The sequence below is a fragment of the Sphaeramia orbicularis genome, chromosome 12, assembly GCF_902148855.1.
Source record: "Sphaeramia orbicularis chromosome 12, fSphaOr1.1, whole genome shotgun sequence".
In the NCBI taxonomy this organism is placed as follows: Eukaryota; Metazoa; Chordata; class Actinopteri; order Kurtiformes; family Apogonidae; genus Sphaeramia; species Sphaeramia orbicularis.
The window spans coordinates 61,398,886-61,418,382 of NC_043968.1; the positions used below are offsets into that span (position 1 = coordinate 61,398,886).

At 37.1% G+C, this 19,497-nt stretch overlaps 2 protein-coding genes across 3 annotated transcripts; one reads left to right on the forward strand and one right to left on the reverse strand.

Moving 5' to 3' along the window:
- Window positions 1-2,501: 2,501 nt before the first annotated feature.
- Window positions 2,502-13,421, forward strand: gmcl1 (germ cell-less, spermatogenesis associated). Of its 2 annotated transcripts, none has more exons than XM_030150166.1 (15): window positions 2,502-2,811; window positions 4,197-4,391; window positions 4,506-4,629; window positions 4,744-4,840; window positions 5,979-6,076; window positions 6,173-6,285; window positions 6,389-6,454; window positions 7,100-7,184; window positions 7,608-7,698; window positions 7,799-7,939; window positions 8,216-8,285; window positions 8,395-8,470; window positions 8,573-8,718; window positions 9,639-9,726; window positions 9,816-13,421. In XM_030150166.1, the coding sequence occupies exons 2-15, from the start codon at window positions 4,213-4,215 to the stop codon at window positions 9,954-9,956; spliced, it is 1,515 nt and encodes a 504-aa protein (XP_030006026.1). In that variant the 5' UTR covers window positions 2,502-2,811; window positions 4,197-4,212; the 3' UTR covers window positions 9,957-13,421. The 2 variants fall into 2 exon arrangements, with proteins under 2 accessions (XP_030006026.1, XP_030006027.1); XM_030150167.1 differs by having other exon boundaries at window positions 4,211-4,391.
- A 642-nt stretch (window positions 13,422-14,063) lies between these two features.
- Window positions 14,064-19,295, reverse strand: fam136a (family with sequence similarity 136 member A). Its single transcript, XM_030150883.1, has 3 exons — window positions 19,025-19,295; window positions 18,812-18,952; window positions 14,064-14,829 (listed from the first exon to the last, which is right to left on the reverse strand). The coding sequence occupies exons 1-3, from the start codon at window positions 19,109-19,111 to the stop codon at window positions 14,641-14,643; spliced, it is 417 nt and encodes a 138-aa protein (XP_030006743.1). The 5' UTR covers window positions 19,112-19,295; the 3' UTR covers window positions 14,064-14,640.
- Between the last annotated feature and the right edge of the window lie 202 nt (window positions 19,296-19,497).

A 19,497-nucleotide genomic window follows, 5' to 3' on the forward strand; every position in this document is an offset into this window, starting at 1 on the left:
TGCATCATGGTGAACTTCCTGAACTTTCTCTCTTGGACACAATGACATTGTTTCAGACAAACATTGCTAAATCTTGAGGTATTATTGAGTCACATATTGGGTAGTTGGAATACATATTAAAACAATGTTGCTGTGCTTTTTGTCTGTTTATTTGTTCATATATATCTGAATATAAAGTTTATGCTTTGTATATATGTTGACATTGACAACAGTGTAAATGCTGGAAGAGGATGTATGAATGGTCTTTGTATTAACCTATTATTTTGACAGATTACTTTCAGAGGTTTCCCCTGAGTATTGTTTTTTACTCAAATGCTTCATTAATTACAAGTCTTTTGGTAAACGTCAGGATTCTAAACTCTAATTGTGAACTCCTGACATCTCTACTTTGATTTGCCATTTTCCCTGAACTGAGGAGAAAAATCAGGAACCTGTTCTGTTATCAGCAGGCCTATGTACAACAGAAACACACATTTAAGACCAGTGACAGAAGAGACATTAAATCAGAATGCATTTTACTTATGAAATGGAGCTCTAGTTATTGTGCATTAAAGAGGTCCCTGTCAGTGTCTTACTATTATATCTAATGTTTCTGTATTAATGCATATGTTTTACTGTTATTCCAGTTTATGGTTGATCTCATTTGTGCCGTTTTATACATACAGTATATTCTTGTGTACTGTAGTTTAATCGATAGCAATGTATCATATTTTATAAGATCATTATATGTTTGAAACATCATAGTCCTGTAAGAACCACATATCTCTATATAAAGTCAGAAAGTCAGATAAACAGGACAGTTTCCAGCCTTGTGACAATGCATCCTAGGGGGATTTACTGCTTTATTTTATTGAAGAAAGAAAATAATTTTTCCAACTTATAAAGCCATCTATAAATCATACGATTCATCACAATCATACAAAATCAACATGATCGGAGGTATGTGGTATTCAATGGACAGGAGAAGGATGAGAAACTGTAATACAAAAAGCAACCAAAGTAGGTGAGAGTAAAATGTATTTGCCTCTGACATGCAGAGCATAAAATAGAAAAGCTCAATTACAATACAAACGCTTCAAATTATCTCAAAAGTGCACTTAAGTATTATTGTTTTTAAGTTATCGAATATTGTGAATACTTCTAGCTTATTGTTACAGATTTTTAAGTTTATATCACATAAACTTTTATTTTTTATCTTGCATACAGTCGGAATAATAATTTCAGTGCATATTAAATTAGATTACAAGTCAAATCAGCTATTATAGACTTAGGGTCTACGTAAAATACAAGACATACAATTTTAATTGTCCATTAGCGTAGTATTAATCCGTATTCTGTTATTTATGAGTATAAGATAAGATAAGATAAGATAAGATAAGATAAGATAAGATAAGATAAGACTTTATTGATCCCACCATGGGGAAATTTAACAGTTTACAGCAGCAATATGCAACACACCAGTGCAAAAGAAAGGCAGGTAGAAATAAACGTTCTTAAAGCACAAAAATTTAAGTATAAAATTGATATTTACATAGTGATTGCACATATACATGATGTGATGTGGGGGTGGTGGATAGAACACTGCATTTGATTTAACAGTACGGTACTTTAGAGAAACAACTTCGTCCACCACTGCTTTAGACAACAGAAAATGTTAAATATGTCCTTTATATAAAGCAGGAGTCTCAAACTCATTATCTTTCAGGGGCCACATTCAGCCCGATTTGATCTCCAGTGGACCGGACCGGTAAAATAAAAAAGGATAACCTATAAATCATGACAACTCCAAATTTTTGTCTTGTTTTAGTGCAAAAAAACCCCCACAAAATTATGAAAATACTTACTTTTATAAACTATCCAAACAAAAAAGATGTGAATAACCTGAAAAAACTGAAATTTCTCAAGAAAACTAAGTGCAACTTTAACAATATTCTGCCTCAACTTATCATTTCTACATGTGCATTATGAATCAGATCTACAAAGACACTAAACACTGAGTTAGAAGCAGAAAATTGTTAAAATTGTGCTTAACATTCTTTGGACATTTCAGATTGTTCATATTTGTTCAGGTTATTCACATTTTATTGTTACAGGATAGTTTGTACATATAAATGTTTTCATATTTTAATATTATTTTTTGTACTAAAACAAAGACAAAAATTTGAAGTTGTCATTATTTATAGGCATAATGTAATATTATTTTTTTCACATCAAACCGAGAAGAAAATATGTTGTCATTATTTGTTGTGGGTTATTCTGCTGGTATTATTTTACTGTAGATCATATTGGTCTGTATGTGAAACCTGAATTAAAATGAGTTCAACAGCCTTGACTGTAGAATTTTTGCACTTTGCAAATTCATCCCACGGGCCGCATGTTTGAGATCCTTGATGTGAAGTATTTTGTGGGGTGTGGTGCCTTTGAGCCGGCAGGGGGCAGCACCGACAGCAGCTTCCAGTTCAGACGAACCGACAACAGTATTGAATGAGAGAAGAAGAACAACAAAAGCACCCCCTGATTTTAGGAGCAGTTACACATCATCAGCTTCTTTCTCTGGCTTTATTTTAGCTCTAAACAGCAAGAATGTAAGTGGCACGGCGGAATATTTAGCTGTCTGGATGTTTGGCCGATAAAGCGACTTATCCTAGCCGCTGTTGTTCTCTCCAAACTTGTTTTTGTTTGTTGATTCGGCAGCTAAGCTAGCTCTGAGGTTAGCTCACCTTCATCTGGACATAAACGTCTGAAACAACCAACAAGTTATTAAATATACTGCATATCTGTCCTTCAAGAGGCGGTTTTACAAAACCTCAGGTGAGTTTTTATTCGTCTGAACGCTGAACACATGGGTTTCATTAGTACAATAGGGAGTGTTTCCTTTACATTCTTTCACTGAACTAGTGTGGTCAAATTTGAAATTAGGTTTTGTTCTTTAAAACACAAAGATGAAACTCTTTTGGAATGTATTTACACTTACTTTAAATGGGACCTGTAGTAGATAATGGGTTTTTATGAAGCCATCTAACATATTTAGTCTAATCTTCTCATGAGATGGAAACATGATGATTAAGTGGGGCTGTGGAATGTGGCTAAAAATGTCATCCTGAAAAAAAAGATCAGTCATTGTCGATCGATTTTCACAATCTCAAATTATTCTTTCTTTGCAGTTTAAAGGCTGATTGTTGACTGGAAGTTGTAAACATCAGATGATTATTTTCAGTTTTGTTTTTTTTTTTATGGTCAAACATCTAGAAGTAGGAAATTTAAAGCAATTAAACTGATAAAGTGTTAGGTGTTAAAACTGAAGTAAAAGAGCAAAACATTATGCATTGTGTTTTGACAGTGTAAACAAAATAGAGCATAAAGACAAAATTGATGCGATATAACATTATGTTGTGATGATCCTAGCCACTGATCTACAGCAAAAATATCCCAATACAATATAAAAGTTATATTATGACATGAAATAAAGATATGATAATAACCATTGTTTTACCAGCCACTCTATGATCAAGAAATGTGTCTCTTTAAAGGTGGATGTATTGATGAATACATATTAAACAATACGTCGCTATAAATTGTTTGATCATTACTAATCTTTAATAGTATTTTAATATCCTATCTTTCTAGAATTTTACAAATGTATGAATTTGCTTCTTCTCCAGATTAATGCTGTTGTGAAGTGAACATTTAATGAACAAAACAGTGGTTAGCATCCTGATTGATAGTAAATAAAACTTATCTGAGTTCATTCTAAAAGGTTAAAAAATGACAGCAACCTACAGTACACTAAAGCCAAAGTCCCAAACAGTGTCTTCTCTCATACTGATAACGTATTGATCCATTAGAGTTGTGATGTCCTCATACAACACTGCTTAAAAGATTGTCCTTAGTCACGTACTTTTCAAAGACTAAAGATTGGATATTTTCTATGATAAGTTAATAATAGATTATACATTGTTGTGTTATTTATTTGTGTGAACATCTTAGATATATTTATTCTAACTTAATGTAATTTTTTTTTTTTTAAATCATGTTTTAGGCCATTAATTTATTTTGGCTGATTAATTAGTGGCAATAGGTCTTCTTTATCAACTGTAAGTATCAGTAGAAGTTATTGATGATAGTGCCTGATGGCTAATATTAAACACCACTGTGTAGCTGATTTATTATTTCTGATTATTGTTTTGTCTCTGTTGTTTTGATCCAGTAGAGATGGGAAGTCTGGGAAGCAGGTTCCAGTCCCCCTCTCAGGGACCAGAGGAGGCTGCAGAGGGCACAAGTACATTCAGTCACAAACATGGATGTGAATGTAAGAAGAGGAAACGAAATGCTCAGTGTGACTGTGACAGCGAGCAGGATGAAGATGATGCGATTCTAGATACACCTCGCAGGTGAGTGCAGTCAGCAGATCAGTAATCCATTTAACACTTTTAAAGTTATCAATATTTCCTCTTACCTTCATTTTCTTTTCTTTTTTGTTTTGTGTGTTTTCCAAATTTGAGCAGGAAGAAATTGAAAAGCACATCCAGATACATTTATCAGACATTGTTTCTGAATGGCGAAAACAGTGACATTCGCATTTGTGCCCTGGGGCAAGAATGGAACCTTCACAAAGTATATCTGTGTCAGGTAAAGGTGAACAATGTGACTGCAGTAGTCATTTGCACAGTATCCTTGTCCTTGTGTTTCTCAAATACTCTCTCCTCCTGTCTTTTGTTTCCTGTCTTTTCTTAAATGTTGCAGTCTGGATATTTCTCCAGCATGTTCAGTGGCTCATGGAAGGAGTCAAACATGATGGAAATCAGCTTGGAAATTCCAGACCAGAACATCGACACGGAAGGTAAGAAAAATTTGATCAAAAGAGCCAGTAGCTGATGAGACTGTATTCTTAATTTAAGTGTTATGTAAGAGCCACAAATACTATTATGGACGCGTAGTGCAAGTATTAAGTGTAAATTCTTGTAATTATTTCTGTTTCATATTTGGTCTGTTTCATTAATGTTGTTTAGTTTTATAAAGTTTAATATTTTGTTAATGTAAAGGGAAAGTGTGACAAACCTAAATCCTGTGTTTATGGGGTCTGTGCTGAACAAACTGAGAAACAGTGCTCATTCACTGACCTGATTAAATTCTAAGAAGCATTTGTTTTCTCTTGAGCCTGGATGTAAAAAAGTGATCACTTTCTGGCTGATTTGATATTGACTGTGCCTTGTGGGATACACTCACTGTCAAGTCATGTGCATGATTTCGAAACAAAAATGTAATTAAGTGTTTAGAAGAAGGTCCTGGGTTCGATTCCAACACCAGACGATGGGGGTGGGACCTTTCTGCATGTTCTGCGTGGGTTCTCTCCGGGTACTCCGGCTTCCTCCCACCATCCAAAGACATGCACTAATAGGTTAATCGGTTAATCTAAATTGCCCACAGGTGTGAATGTGAAAGTGATTGTTTGTCTCTATATGTCAGCCCTGTGATGAACTGGTGACATGTCCAGGGTGAACCCCGCCTTCATCCATAAGTAGCTGGGATAGGCTCCAGTGACCCCCGTGACCCTAGTGAGGATAAAGCGGGTTCAGAAAATGAATGAATTAATACTCTCAGTAATAAAAGTGATCACTCACATCTCATTAACTGTAATTGACAAATTCTTTTATACAATATCATTTTGATGGTGGAAGAGTCGGTTAAAAATGTTGATGATTTGGCATTTCTTGATCTATTTTTGTCAACTTGGGTCCTGGGGAGATGCCAAATTTCTGTGTTGGGTATTGAAATAAAGTCTTGTATCTCCTATAGAGTATTATGTAAAGAAAGTCTATGACATTGGACAAACAAAAGCTTTCCTTATAGTTGTTTGATGATGGAAAAGTGAAGCTATTTGGAAAATCTAAGTAATAAATTGTCTTTGGATGTAATATTGGAATAGTCAAAATGTTGTGCCCCTACAGATGACATTTATTATTGTTTCCCTTGTGTAGCTCTGCAGGTTGTATTTGGATCTCTGTACCGGGATGACGTTCTGATCAAGCCCAGCAGAGTCATCAGTATTCTCGCCGCTGCTTGCATGCTCCAGCTGGTCAGTAAATTGGAAGAAAGGTTGCTTTTAAAATACTTTATCATTTAAAAAAAAAGTGATACAAGCGCAAACTGAGTCATGGTTTATTGTTTACAGGACGGTTTGATCCAGCAGTGTGGAGAAACTATGAAGGAAAACATTAGTGTGAAGACTGTGTGTGGCTACTACGCTTGTGCGAGTATCTATGGCTTGGATTCAGTAATGAAAAAGTGAGAATCAGCTCTATTTCGTTTCTTTTGAACAATAAATCTTCACATTTGTACTGTGTGGTTACTTTTTACTTTACATATTCTTGTTTTTATCTTTCCACAGGTGTCTTGAGTGGCTTCTTAACAACCTGATGACTCACCAGAATGTGGACTTGATGAAAGAACTTGGGTAAATTTTTTCAGCTCACAATCCTCAGCTCATAATATAACAGTCTTTTTCTATCAAATCCTTGTCCTCACTAATTGGTTGAACATCTTTCTTTATTAGGGTAAGAACTAAATACTTGCCAGTTCATTGTACGTCTAGTATTTGAGAGTTGTTAGAGTTTTTAATCTTGTTTTTTAAAATTATTTTTTTTATTATTATTTGTAGTAGTAGTAGTGGTAGTTTTATTAGTATTAGTTTTATTATTTAATAGTTTTTTTTATTCTCAAGAATTGAATACTTATAGTTTAGTTTTTATTTACTTTCTTTGTAGTTATTATGAGGAAAGTCTAAATTTATAGAAGCTGAAAAATGATGAAAGAAAGGTGTACACCATGATCCATTAAACTAGGGGAAAATAAAGCTTAATTTACTTGCAGTTTGATTTAGTTTGGGTTCTAATATTTTAGCTTTATTGCTTTTAAAAATGGGTATTTTTATTTTAGTATCAGTTAAGAGTATTTACAAAAACATGAGTTGCTGATATCAGGACAAACCTTTATCTAAGTTTCAGTGCTTTAACTTTATGATAAGGAGATAATTCTGCCACATTTTGGGTTTAAATAGTGTAACAGTGGAGTCACTTGTGTTTTTGCTCTGTATTTACAGGGTGGAGGTGATGGAGCAGCTCATCCAGTCCTCAGACCTGTTTGTCATGCAGGTGGAGATGGATGTATACACTGCTCTCAAAAAGGTACATGTATAAGTACATGGACATGGAATCTCTTCTCTGACAAAGTTTAAAAAATGCCTTAAGTATAAAATCATTCACGAATATTAAATTGAGATCGTAGATTTGTTTTTGTTGTTGATTCTTTTGTTATAATGAGAATGCTTGATGCTGTACACATTTAATTTAATGTAAGCAGTGTATCAGGGGAAAGGGATTGGCAAAAAAATAAGCTTTTGTTTTTGGCCTATTCCTGTTTTGGTTTTTGTGTTTATTATAATTGTACTATGTGTAATGATTAATGTACAAACGAAAATAAACAATTCATTCAATAATACAACTACAAGTCAAATACAAGTAGTATTGATGTAATCATGTTATTTTATTTTTTGCTTGTTATTTGTATTTTAATCTGTCTTATTTCTTTATCTCCTCTTTCATTTCTAGTGGATGTTTCTGCAGCTTAATCTGTCATGGGACGGCCCCATCAAGCAGCTGTTGGCTGATGCTGACGCCTGGCTTTGCAAACGCAGAACAGGTCAACCCATGATTTATTAAATACTATACATGAATCCAAGTTATTTTTTTGTTGCCTTACGTCGGTCACTAAATTTGGTGTTGTTTTTTTTTTTCAACAGACCTTTGTGAACAGGAGCCCTTCTTGAGTACAGAGGACGGTGCACCATTTCGGTCAGTTTTCAAATATGTTCGCCTTCAGTATATCGTCAACGATCTCGCATCTGCACGAATCCTGGAGAGAGACAATATTCTGCCCCCTGGTACTATGCTGTTTCTTTATGTTTGCTACTTTTATGCTTTATATGCTCTAACAAAAGTAAATCAAAATCTGTAGTACTTTTTGGTACTTGTACTGAAAGCACTTACATTTGGTATCACAGTCTTTCACGTAAAACTGGGGTGACAAAAATCAAGTTTAATCATGTCACCCAGCGTAAACTCAACCAAAATGTTTAAAGAAGCTGTAAATTTAAAGTTTAATTATTAGAAGTATTTCATTACCCTAAGTATTTTTCCATCTGTACATTATTTTCCAGATTGGTTAACGTCCGTGTACAAAAATCAGTGGTTTGCGATGCTCCGGACAGAATTTGACAATGATAATGGGTAAGAGCCTGATACAGTTTTTTCTGTTTGGGTGTTGTCAGATCTTGATGTCACCATATGTGTATGTGCCCTGAATATGAACTAAATACTGTTGTCTGTTTTATATCAGTCCCCAGGAAGCGAACAAAGAGGAGTTTGAGCTGAGCAGTATGAGGTGCGGCAGGAAGTTGACTAAAGATGGAGACGTGAGTTGGACTATTACACTGTTAAAGTATTTTCTTGTCATATAATTATTATTTATTTGTATTCAAATGTGCTTAAATGTCATACTATTTCATTTTCCACAGTACTGCTGGCGTTGGACGGGTTTTAACTTTGGTTTTGATCTTCTGGTGACCTACACAAACCGCTTCATAGTATTTAAGAGGAATACTCTAAGTCAACCATGTGGGGGCGCTGTGAGTCTCCAACCACGGAGACATCTGGCATACAGGTGAACAGTGGTTCAGCCCTAAACAAAACACACATTTGGTGTTTAAAGGAACAAATATGTGCAGTATGGAAAAATAAATTGCTATAATCTTTGTGCTTCGCTTTATACGTTTCCTCTGAACAAAAAAGTCAAAAACTGCCTTGAAAATATTGTATATCAATATTATTTTTAACTTGAACTGAGTTACAGCTTTAAAATCTACTCCTGATCTTTACTACTAAATATTAATTCATTATCATATTTTGTACTCTATAGCCACCACTTTATTTACACAATGGCACCAAAAATGCTTGGAGAAGGATTTTTTTTTTCGATTACCAGAGTCAGGGAGATGTCACTGATTTGCAGCAACACTGATATTTATTTATTTTATTTATTTATTTATTTATTTATTTTTTGTGGAAAATCACTTTAAAAATCACTTTAAAAATAACTTTCTATTGTGGAAAACAAAACTGTCCCCAACCTGCTATAAAAAAATATTTGGTCTTAGTATTATTTTCCACTTTCATTGAGTTAAATCTTTAACCAACATCTATTCTAATAATTGTTAGTTCATTTTCAGAATTTTTAACTGTAGATGCTTTGCTGTAAATTTAGGAATGTCATTTTTCAACACACCCTTCATTTTAGCTGCATACACTGGACTTGAAAACTGCTCAGTCTCATGTGAGACGGTAGAAAATACAATTTTGAAGTAAAATCTCTGGATTGAAATGATGTATGGGGTTGCTTGATTTTATGCAGCATTGACCAGAAATTGCAGTTAAATATCTGTGAATAGACCCGTATACATATGTTTGTACAATTGTGTCTTTAAATGATCTAATGTCATTACTGTGAAATTGACCTCTTGTGTTAGTTTGTTTTAAAGGATGTGAATGTCTTCAAATGTAACCAAACTTTTCACATTTGTCCAGGTTACGTCTTGCATCCTTTGATAACCGCGGAAAGCTGGTCTGTAGTCGATCAACGGGGTACCAGCTTCTGACTTTAGAGAAAGACCAGGTCAGTACCGTTAAACTGCAGCTGTGACTAGGAGCGGACACAGGTTCTGTTGTAGACTTGTCTAACACTCAGCTTGTCCTTTTACTCAGGAGTATGTGGTGATGAACCTGGACAGCCGTTTGTTATCATTCCCGCTGTATGTGTGCTGTAACTTCCTGTATACGTCGCCTCAGTCAGACCAGCGTCCAGACTCTTCAGAACAAGAGAGCAGCACCCGCAGCTTATCCTGATGTCTGTTCAGCACCCGTGAACTTCTGCCGTTCCACTGGTGATGCTCAGACACAGACACCATCTTGTATGTACAATCGACCACCACATGTACCACTACTCTGACATTTGACAAGTCACCTGCATGCTCTGTACCTCAGTGACGTGTTTGGGGAAGATGTTTTGTATCTGTGTATTCAGTGTTATGGCATATTCTACGTTAACTTCACATAAGTATACAGAATAAAGGAAACACATCAGAGTGTACAAGAGGGTTAAGCCCCCTCCCCCCTTGCTGTCAGAGCAGCTTCATCATGCACTGTTTGCATTGGGATGTTGGACCAGTCTCCAAGGTGGAAAACCATCTGTGGTTTGGACATTTGAGAAGCCGAAAACTGTTCTTCAGAGCTTTCTGGGTTCTGAGGTTTCAGAGGGTTCTGATTTTTTTTTTTTTTTTTTCTACAGTAGGGTTATATGAGGTACTTGTCTATAGTCGGTGTGTTGCCTGTAGTAGATTGTGGTTGACAGAATATTTCTGCTGCTGTGGAGAGGACCATGAGGACAACCACAGTAAAATTATTAAATCTACCTTGTATATTTAGAATATTTTCACCAATTTATCAGGCAATCAGTGGACTCACCCGTCACTCTTTTCAAAAACGCGTGGATGCTTTGACAAAAGCTTAAATTTATGTTAGACAGGAGTTTCAGGCCTACTGCTGCCTCAAGGTTATGTTTTATTTATTTATTATTTTTTTTACATGAAACTTGCATGGTGTTTTTGTCTCGCGGCGATATAACTGCTTTAATTTTAGAAAAGGCTTTCTAACAGCAAGGTGCAGTGGTGAAAATGTTAAATATGGCACATATTCCAAGAACATTTGGTATAAATCATGAAAAAATGTAAAGCAATACACCCCCTCCTCTCTGTTCAAGCACTAATTGAAGATATTAGTGAACAAAGCAGTGACACCACTGTGGAAAAGCAATGCCAAAATATCACTGTCAGGGGAGCTGCCATGTTGCTTCTGTGATGAGCCCCAGAACAGAGTAACACAGATGCATCTGACAGAATCCCTGGTCTCTTAAAAGACCTGTGATGTCCAGCCATGATAGATCTTCCAAAGCCTGAACACTCAACGATGATGAGATGCAGAAGTGTTTACTCTCCAACTGAAAGAATTACAATATACTGGAAGAGTATTAAGGACATTTTGCCCAAAGAAGCCCAAAATAATATTGCTTTTTGAAGCTGAAATGTGCTCTTTTACTGACCCATCCACAGAAGAACATTCTTTAGCTTCTGTGCCAGTACTTTTTTATGTGTGCCCCAAACTGGAGCCTTCATTTACAACAGATAATACACAGGCTAGGAAGTACCTCTCATAACCCCACTTAGAAAAAAATAAACAAACCCTTTAAGGTCAATATAAGGCCATGGATGAGGTTAAAGACAGTCATCTAGATAAACCTCTTAAGTAATCTGCCAGAAAAGCTGCTGCACTGACTTCTTTGTACAGATTCTAATCTGTTGTATCTTTTGGGACGTGGTCAGAGGAGTGGCCTGTGATCTGCACATAAGTGACTGGAGCCTGTCGATTTATCCTGCTAGTGTTGACAACATGCACTCCCACAACCAGTGCAGTCCTGATTGCTGTTGAATACCACACTACACACAGTTGACCACAAGTAAAAGAGATTTTGCATCTTCCTCTTTAAATTCCACTGGAGTAACTTCTGGGAGTTTGGGCTGCATTGCCACAGACTCAAAACTAAGAAGCATCGTTACTCTCAAATCACCTCTTAAAATGAATTTCCTCAGATGTCATGAACTAAAACATTGTATTCATTTGACTGATGCAGATAATACAAATATTGGCTGTACTTGGTTGTACATACAGATGAGTTAAACCCAAGTGACCATGTTGTTTTATGTTTGTAAGTGAAACAGAGTTCAGTCCTTCAACATTTGTCATGTTTTTGTTCATTAACGTCATTTGTTGTCAGTTCACTGTTGGACATTCAGTAACTGACACCAGCTACATAATCACACATACTGTTTTGTGATTTATGCAGCGTTAACCAGCTACTCAAATATTTGACTGTTCCCTTCAACACATTACGCACATGTGAAGTTCATGCTGTCATACATTTATTCGGGTCTGACCTGTTTGGAGGTTTTGGAGATCTGTTACAGTTACCTCATGTTGTTGATTAGTAAATTTGGGGATTTTCATGATGTATGTATTGGACATGTACTGCTAACACATTCATATAACCTGCCTGTATAGCTCCACCTGTAAATGTCATTATGCTTAAACATGGTTTATTTAGCATTTATTTATTTTTTACTTCATTTGTATGGATTTATTTTTGAAAAAACACACGTGTACAGTTTTGAACTGCCAATAAATCTGCCCATTCACGTGGGCTGTGGTGCTATCACATGGGTCTTTACTGCAGCTGTACCATTATTGCTGTATTATTATTATTGTTGTTGTTATTATTATTATTATTATTACTATTATTATTATTATTACACTTGATCAATACTGAGCTTGTCCTCTACTGACTTTTTTCTCTTTTATTGGAACTTAATGGTGCTTGTGTACCATATCATATTTGGTGACATTCTCAAAGCCCGCTTTATTCCCTCTTTATTTTCCTACAAATATTATTCCTTACATTCAGATGAGACTACTTGTAAATATGTTTGATGTTACATTTTATGACTGATGGATGTACTCGTTGAACAACCTGAAAAAGTAATCATACTTCACTCAACTCCCTTTGAAAACACCCACTTTTTTATTATCTAAGGTAACATTTAAATAAAGACCAGCCTATTACATTCATGAACAGATAGACTAAAAATATCAGAGTATATATCATACTTCCTGGCTGTTAAGAGTGTCTTCAAGAGGAGCTTCTAGTGATCTGGTTTCTAATGTTTTTCTCAATTTACTGTACATTTTGGACTGTTACAATGCTTTATACATTCTTGGATATAACAGCCTCTATTTGTGGTTGAGAAGAAATTTTTTTTTTTTTTTTTCTGAAAGCTCGGTCATAAACATTTTTACATCTATAATTTAAAACATATTAACATTTAATCTTCATATCAACTCATGACTGGTTCTTTCATAATTGGATGCAATGACTCAACTTGTTCTTATCTACTGGATTATATGGTCAGGGATATTTTTCCTAATACCACTGTGCTTATCTTCCAAAAAGGTTTTTCATGATCATGGCCAAACCCCTAGCTGATGGCATTAGGACATTGTGTGAAGGAGCACTTAGTAGATTTGGACCAATACGTGGCTTGGGGACTTCACATCAGGTTTACTGTGCGTGTTCGCTGCTTCTTGTATCATTTTCTTCTGCAGTCATTCAGGCTGCCACCTTACAGTGTTGCCTTTCATGTACCATTATTTGTATGTAATTAAGAGTAATCTTTGCAGTCATTAAAATATGTGCAACAAAACCTAACCAGAGCTTGTCTTAGTCTTGTTTTGATCATCTCAAGCAAAATGTATATATGTAGGTTTCAGCTTAAGTGTAAGTCAGTATGTGTAGGTTCTAAGATTTTCAGCAACCTATGCTTTTCCTGTTTTTTGGTGTCATATTTTGCACCAGTTTATCCTCTCTCTGTATCTGTTGATAGTGGAAATGTTTTACTTATGTAAAGGAAAACGGGCACTCTGCGTTGCTTTCCAAGTTTTTTTTCCCCAGTTCAACTTCTCATTTATCCCTTCAGAGTACATTCTTCTATATCCTCCTGAAACCCAGGAAAATGAAAGTTTTAGCTGTTTTTTTTTTTTTTATACATTAAATAATTGTCTTAATTGGAAACTGCATTATTCAACAGTTTTCATACACATTTTTAAAACTATTTTTTAATGGAATGTCCTGTGCAATGGACAGCATTTTTTAAGTGAAACTTTTGTCCCCTACAGAGGACAAAAATGCATTGCTGGGTCTCAGGAGGATACGAAAACTGAGAGCTGTTGTAATGGTACCTCTCAGTCGTCTGTAGTTATGAGTTAATTTAGTCATTATAAATCAAGGGACAGTTACAGATGAAATCTATACTTACTATGACAGTCTGTAAGTGATGCAGACCAGAATCAGTTCCGCCTACAGTATGTTTAATTCTGGTATACAAACACATCTCACTGTAGGAGGTAAAACAGTCACATTATACAGTGGACATGATAAGATAAACAATGGTCAAATGGCATGATGAACTTCAGGAATTAAACATGACTGACTGGACTCCAATATGCATAAAGCATGTTCAAAAATCTGTCAATGGTTAAGTGCACATCTTTTCAGAGCTTCACTTCATTGTTGTATTAAAAAGTTAACATCAAACAAGTCTATTTTTAAGTATTTATGAAATGTATGTTGTCCCTATACAGTGAGGTAACAGCAGATGCATCACTGAAACTCCTTCTTACAGCAAGAGCACAGACGAACCAACATCTTACAAGCCAGAAATATTCAGATTATACAATAACAAATCTCACAGTGACATGTTTGTAGCAGACATGCTGTTTAAATCTTCACATTGTCAGCTTTTACAGCCACTATAACGTTTACCCTTTGAATCATCCTCAGGTCAGACTGAGTGAGCTGACCCTGCACTGCTGTATCTGTGTAAAAAAGACCTCAGACTGTCTGCAGGACAAACTGCAGTCATCTTCACTGATGTATAGAGTCCAGATTCTCTTTAAGTCTTCGAGTCATGCTGGGAATCAGGTTAACATGGTCGTCCACACAACTGCCCACACAGCGGTCCATCAGTGATCGAACAGCTGGCTCTTTGGCACCAGAGTCGAAAAGGTCTTTCGCTTTGTCATTGCAGTGCATCGTGCATCTGGTCAGACGGTCCTGAAGAACAGATTGGGTGTGTGTATTAGGGTCAAGATAGCAGGATTTTGCCACCAACAAAATCATCAAAATTTGATCCAACCCAGATACTGGATACAGTAACCATAGAGTGCAGCTTGTGAAAACCACACCAATCCAGATTTGCAGACCTGAACCCAATAGCAAATTTCTGAAAAATGACCAAGAGGAAGACAAATGATCACAAACCATCAAACAAGAAAAGCACTCGGAGAGTGCAGACCTCCGCCAAGACAGACCCCCCCCCCATCACCACCAAAATGTAATCATTTCTTCCTTGTGCCAGTATCAACATTTTCTGAAAATTTCATGAAAATCTATCCATAACTTTTTGAGTTATCTTGCTAACAAACAAACAAACACGCAAACACACAAAGCAAAGTGATCACAATACCTCCCGGCGGAGGTAACAAAGCCAGGCTGCGTGTAGTGTTTGATCAAGGAATGACATAAAGCAGCCAACAGTAATAGATTTAAGCAAAAATTAAGTAAAAATAAGTATTACATGAGTTTCTTTGCATGATCTGAAGCCTGGAAAGAGTGTGCTTTTAAACCAGTTGTCATATTCTGCCAGTGAAATGCTTTAAAGTACAATATTTACCTCCATTAAAGAGGCTATGATCACACTCATCTGTCTGTCAGCAGGGTTCCACAAAAAATGTCTGTTCCTCTGGATGCCCTTCTAGAGCCACACCTGTAATATTAACTAGACAATTTCCACACGCGGAAATCGTGAGAGGGGCTCGGGGGTCGGGGGGGGCATGTGGGTTCGACGTTACCAAAGACTTCATGGTCGGAGGGGATTTCTTTGTTCGGAACCCCCACTCACTTTATATGGACAATCTGTGTGTCAAAGTTTGGCAGCTGACGGACGTCACCATTAGTAGTAGTAATAGAAGTAGTAGTAGTATTTTTAGTTGTAGTAGTATTTTTAGTAGTAGTAGTATTTTTAGTAGTTGTATCAGTAGTAGTTGCCACAGCGACGGCGCTGCACTGACACACACACAGAATGAAACTGACACAGAGCAGCAGGAATAGGCTGAGACTGGAGCAGAACAGGTCCCGAGAAACTGCTAATTACAGGAAAACCGTAGAAGATAGGAGAAAACTGAAATGACCGTGAGCGTCAAAAGGACCTGGGGAACATACAGATGTAGGTTTTTTTCCTGTACTGTGAAAAATGACTGAGTTAGGGCATTTTAAAAACAGTCAACTGACCAAGAAAAGAAGGAATGCGCTACAATGGAGAGTTAATGGGAGAAAGAAGGGATGAGCCTCCAAACTAGTGCCTGTCATTTCACTTTAAAAAGAGCTAGGTCTTCAAACATGGGTTCATATGAAGCCTAGGAACTATGGCTACGTTTTTGGAAAATATCATTCACCTGCGATGTATCGTTTTGCCGGGAGGGCGATTTATTTACATAATTTTCAGTTGAATTTTCACTGCTCTTCCACTCTAGTGTGATGACATCACACACTAACTCAGGAAATTTGGACAATTTTCACTCAACCCAGGGGTTTTTGAAGACTCACCTATTGAAAACCGTAAACCCCATCCTCATACCAAGTACATTCATGCGGAGAGGACAAAAAGGCCTGCGTTTTAAAGTTTAAATGAAGTCTGTAGGTCAAAGTATGGCGAAGTAGTAGCGTCTGGAAAAAAGTGGACTTTTCTGGCTGATTTTTTCCTCTCCCCATTAGTTGTAGTCATGTGTGACCTGATTGGCTGATGCTGATCACCTGACACCTGAGCTTCAACTGTCTGTGTTCTATACTCTGTGTGTGTGTGTGTGTATGTGTGTGTGTGTGTGTGTGTGTGTGTGTGTGCGTGTGTGTGAGGGTGTGTGTGTGTGTGTATGAGAGAGAATCAGTTTGAATCAGTTTATTCTATCAGTAAAAGGAGGAGAAGTAGAAGGAGAAGTAGTAATAGAAGTAATATTTTTAGTAGTAGTGGTAGTAGTAGTTGTAGTAGTAGTAGTAGTAGTATTTTTAGTAATACTAGTAGTAGTATTTTTAGTAGTAGTAGTAGTAAAAGTAGTTTTCATAGTAGTAGTAGTATTTGTAGTAGTAGTAGTATTTTTATTAGTAGTAGTAGTAATAGTAGTCATATTTGTAGTAATAGTAGTAGTACTTTCAGTAGTAGTGGTTGTATTTTTAGTAGTAGTAGTAGTTATCATAGTAGTAAAAGTAATAGTAGTGGTATCAGTACTGTCTCACACACCCAGCGTTGCTATGGACTCTCCAGGGTTGCTATGGGAGGAGAAACATGTCAGACTGATTCAGTTTATTGGACACACCTGGGACACAGAGCAGAGGGGCTGTTGCCGCAGCAACGGCGCTGCACTGACACACACAGAGAGAGAGAGACACACAGAGCAGCAGGAATAGACTGAGTGAGGCACTCAGAACAGGTCCCGGAAAACTGCTAATTATGGGAAAACCATAAAAGATAGGTGAAAACCGAAATGACCGTGAGCGTCAGAAGGACCTGGGGAACAGACAGATGTAGGTTTTTTTCACATACTGTGAGAAATGACTGAGTTAGAGCAGTTTAAAAACAGTCAACTGACCAAGACAAGAAGGAACCTGCTACAATGGAGAGTTAATGGAGGAAAGAAGGGATGAGCCTCCAAACTAGTGCCTGTCATTTGTCTTTAAAAAGAGCTAGGTCTTCAAACATGGGTTCATATGAAGCCCAGGAACCATGGCTACATTTTTGGAAAATGTCATTCAACTGCGATGTATCGTTTGGCCGGGAGGGCGATTTATTCAGAGAATTTTCAGGTGAATTTTCACTGCTCTCACACTCTAGTGTGATGACATCACACACTCTAACTCAGTAAATTTTGAGAATTTTCACTCAACCCAGGGGTTTTTGAAGACTCACCTATTGAAAACCGTAAACCCCATCCTCATACAAAGTACATTCGTGTGGAGAGGACAAAAATGCCTGCGTTTTAAAGTTTAAATGAAGTCTGTAGGTGAAAGTATGGTGAAGTAGTAGTGTCTGGAAAAAAGTGGACTTTTCTGGCTGATTTTTTCCTCTCCCCATTCATTTCTACGGGACTTTTTTCGCATGTTTTTTGCGAATAACTCTGCGAAAAATTGACGAATCTCTACGAAAATAACATAGCACACGAGTCACAATGAAACCGCACGTTTTAATGTATAATTTGCAGGGGTCTGTCCAATGGTTCGGGCCCTATTAATCGCCGAAAATGTGTCCGGAAGATGAAGATGATGATGAAAAATAATAATAAACGAGCGGAAGAACAATAGGTGCTCGTGGCGAAGCCACGAGCACCTCTCTCCCATTGCTTTGCAATGGGGGAGAGGTGCTCGTGTCGATGCCCGAGCCCCTAATTAGCCTGCACAATTATATCACTGCAAAAGGCTGTGGTTGAAGGATTCAGTGCAGGTATGGGAATAGTTTCAATATAGTGACAGTGAGCTGCAAATATGCATAATTTGTATGTTTGAGGTGGTGGTGGTGGGGGGGGGGGGGGGGGGGCGGCTGTATCAAAATGACCACAAATCTGTATATTTTCCTTGATGATAAAGCATATAGACTCAAATTGCAATTACTGTGCTGCTGTTATACAGATGCATTTGAAATTCTGGAGAAGTGTTCATTGTACTCACACTGCTTTAAGTTTAAAACCAGTGATCCTTGTTAATATTATATTACTGACTGCCTCTTTACTGATGGCCTTGATCTAGTCTGGTTTAACTTTCACCCACATTACATAACAAATGGGGTTCAATGTGTTACTGCTGTTTTATTTGACTTGATGTGTGGTTTACTGCGGCTTAGATTTCCTGGCAGGAGTAAAGTTTACCATCAGGGACTGTGGTTGGCGTATGCTGAGCTTTAAAAGGATCCTGATATTAAAGATTGAAGGTTCTTTATTCGTCTCCCTCAGGAGAAACGACACAAAGTGCGCAGCGGTCGCTTTGTCCTAACCTGAAACTTCTCCAGCTCTGAGGTGACCAGTCCTTGGGCTTGAGCCAGAGGGTTGTGACACTTCTCTATGCACTGATGCACCTGGGTCATGGAGTCTGAGGAGCGGTCACAGCACTCAGCACTGCACCTGAACATACGACCCTGAGGACACAAAACATCATCATGTGAAACACTGGCTGATAGTGTCTGCTTGGTCCCACAGTGCGGACTTACCTGCATTTTCCGTATGTGGTCGCTCTCCAGACTTTGGACCATTTCTTCTACCACAGCCTGAACGCGTGCCTGATGAGCCTCTGCCATTTCTGCTGTTCTTCCCACAGATTCAACACAACTTCTACATTAAACACGGCGGAACTGGAGCCACGGACCTGCTGCACCCACGACCACTCTGCCTCAGATGTTTTTATTTGACAATCTGTGAATAAGTAAGGTCACCTCCATTCAAGCATGGTTCAAGATGAGACGATTGCGTGACTTCCGGTTTACTTCCGGATCAGGTTTTAAAAAACACTCCTTTTCCGTATTGAACTTTCAAAATAAAGCACTCCATCACAATAATGGCCGATATAGTATCAGTTTGGTAACAAATCACAAACAGTATCGACACAGACTGACCTCTTAAGCCCGGCCCACGGGTCGAAAAAATTATGTTAATATTCATCTACTATAAAAATATAATAAATCAG

Bases quoted from the DNA above. Each gene is read 5' to 3' on its own strand.
- fam136a (XM_030150883.1), bottom strand. From the start codon at position 19,111: ATGGCAGAGGCTCATCAGGCACGCGTTCAGGCTGTGGTAGAAGAAATG. The intron at 18,953-19,024 runs GTAAGTCCGCAC...TTGTGTCCTCAG, and splicing joins ACCACATACGGAAAATGCAG to GGTCGTATGTTCAGGTGCAG. The intron at 14,830-18,811 runs GTTAGGACAAAG...TCTGTTCTTCAG, and splicing joins CAGAGCTGGAGAAGTTTCAG to GACCGTCTGACCAGATGCAC.
- gmcl1 (XM_030150166.1), top strand. From the start codon at position 4,213: ATGGGAAGTCTGGGAAGCAGGTTCCAGTCCCCCTCTCAGGGACCAGAG. The intron at 4,630-4,743 runs GTAAAGGTGAAC...TAAATGTTGCAG, and splicing joins ACAAAGTATATCTGTGTCAG to TCTGGATATTTCTCCAGCAT. The intron at 6,286-6,388 runs GTGAGAATCAGC...ATCTTTCCACAG, and splicing joins TTGGATTCAGTAATGAAAAA to GTGTCTTGAGTGGCTTCTTA.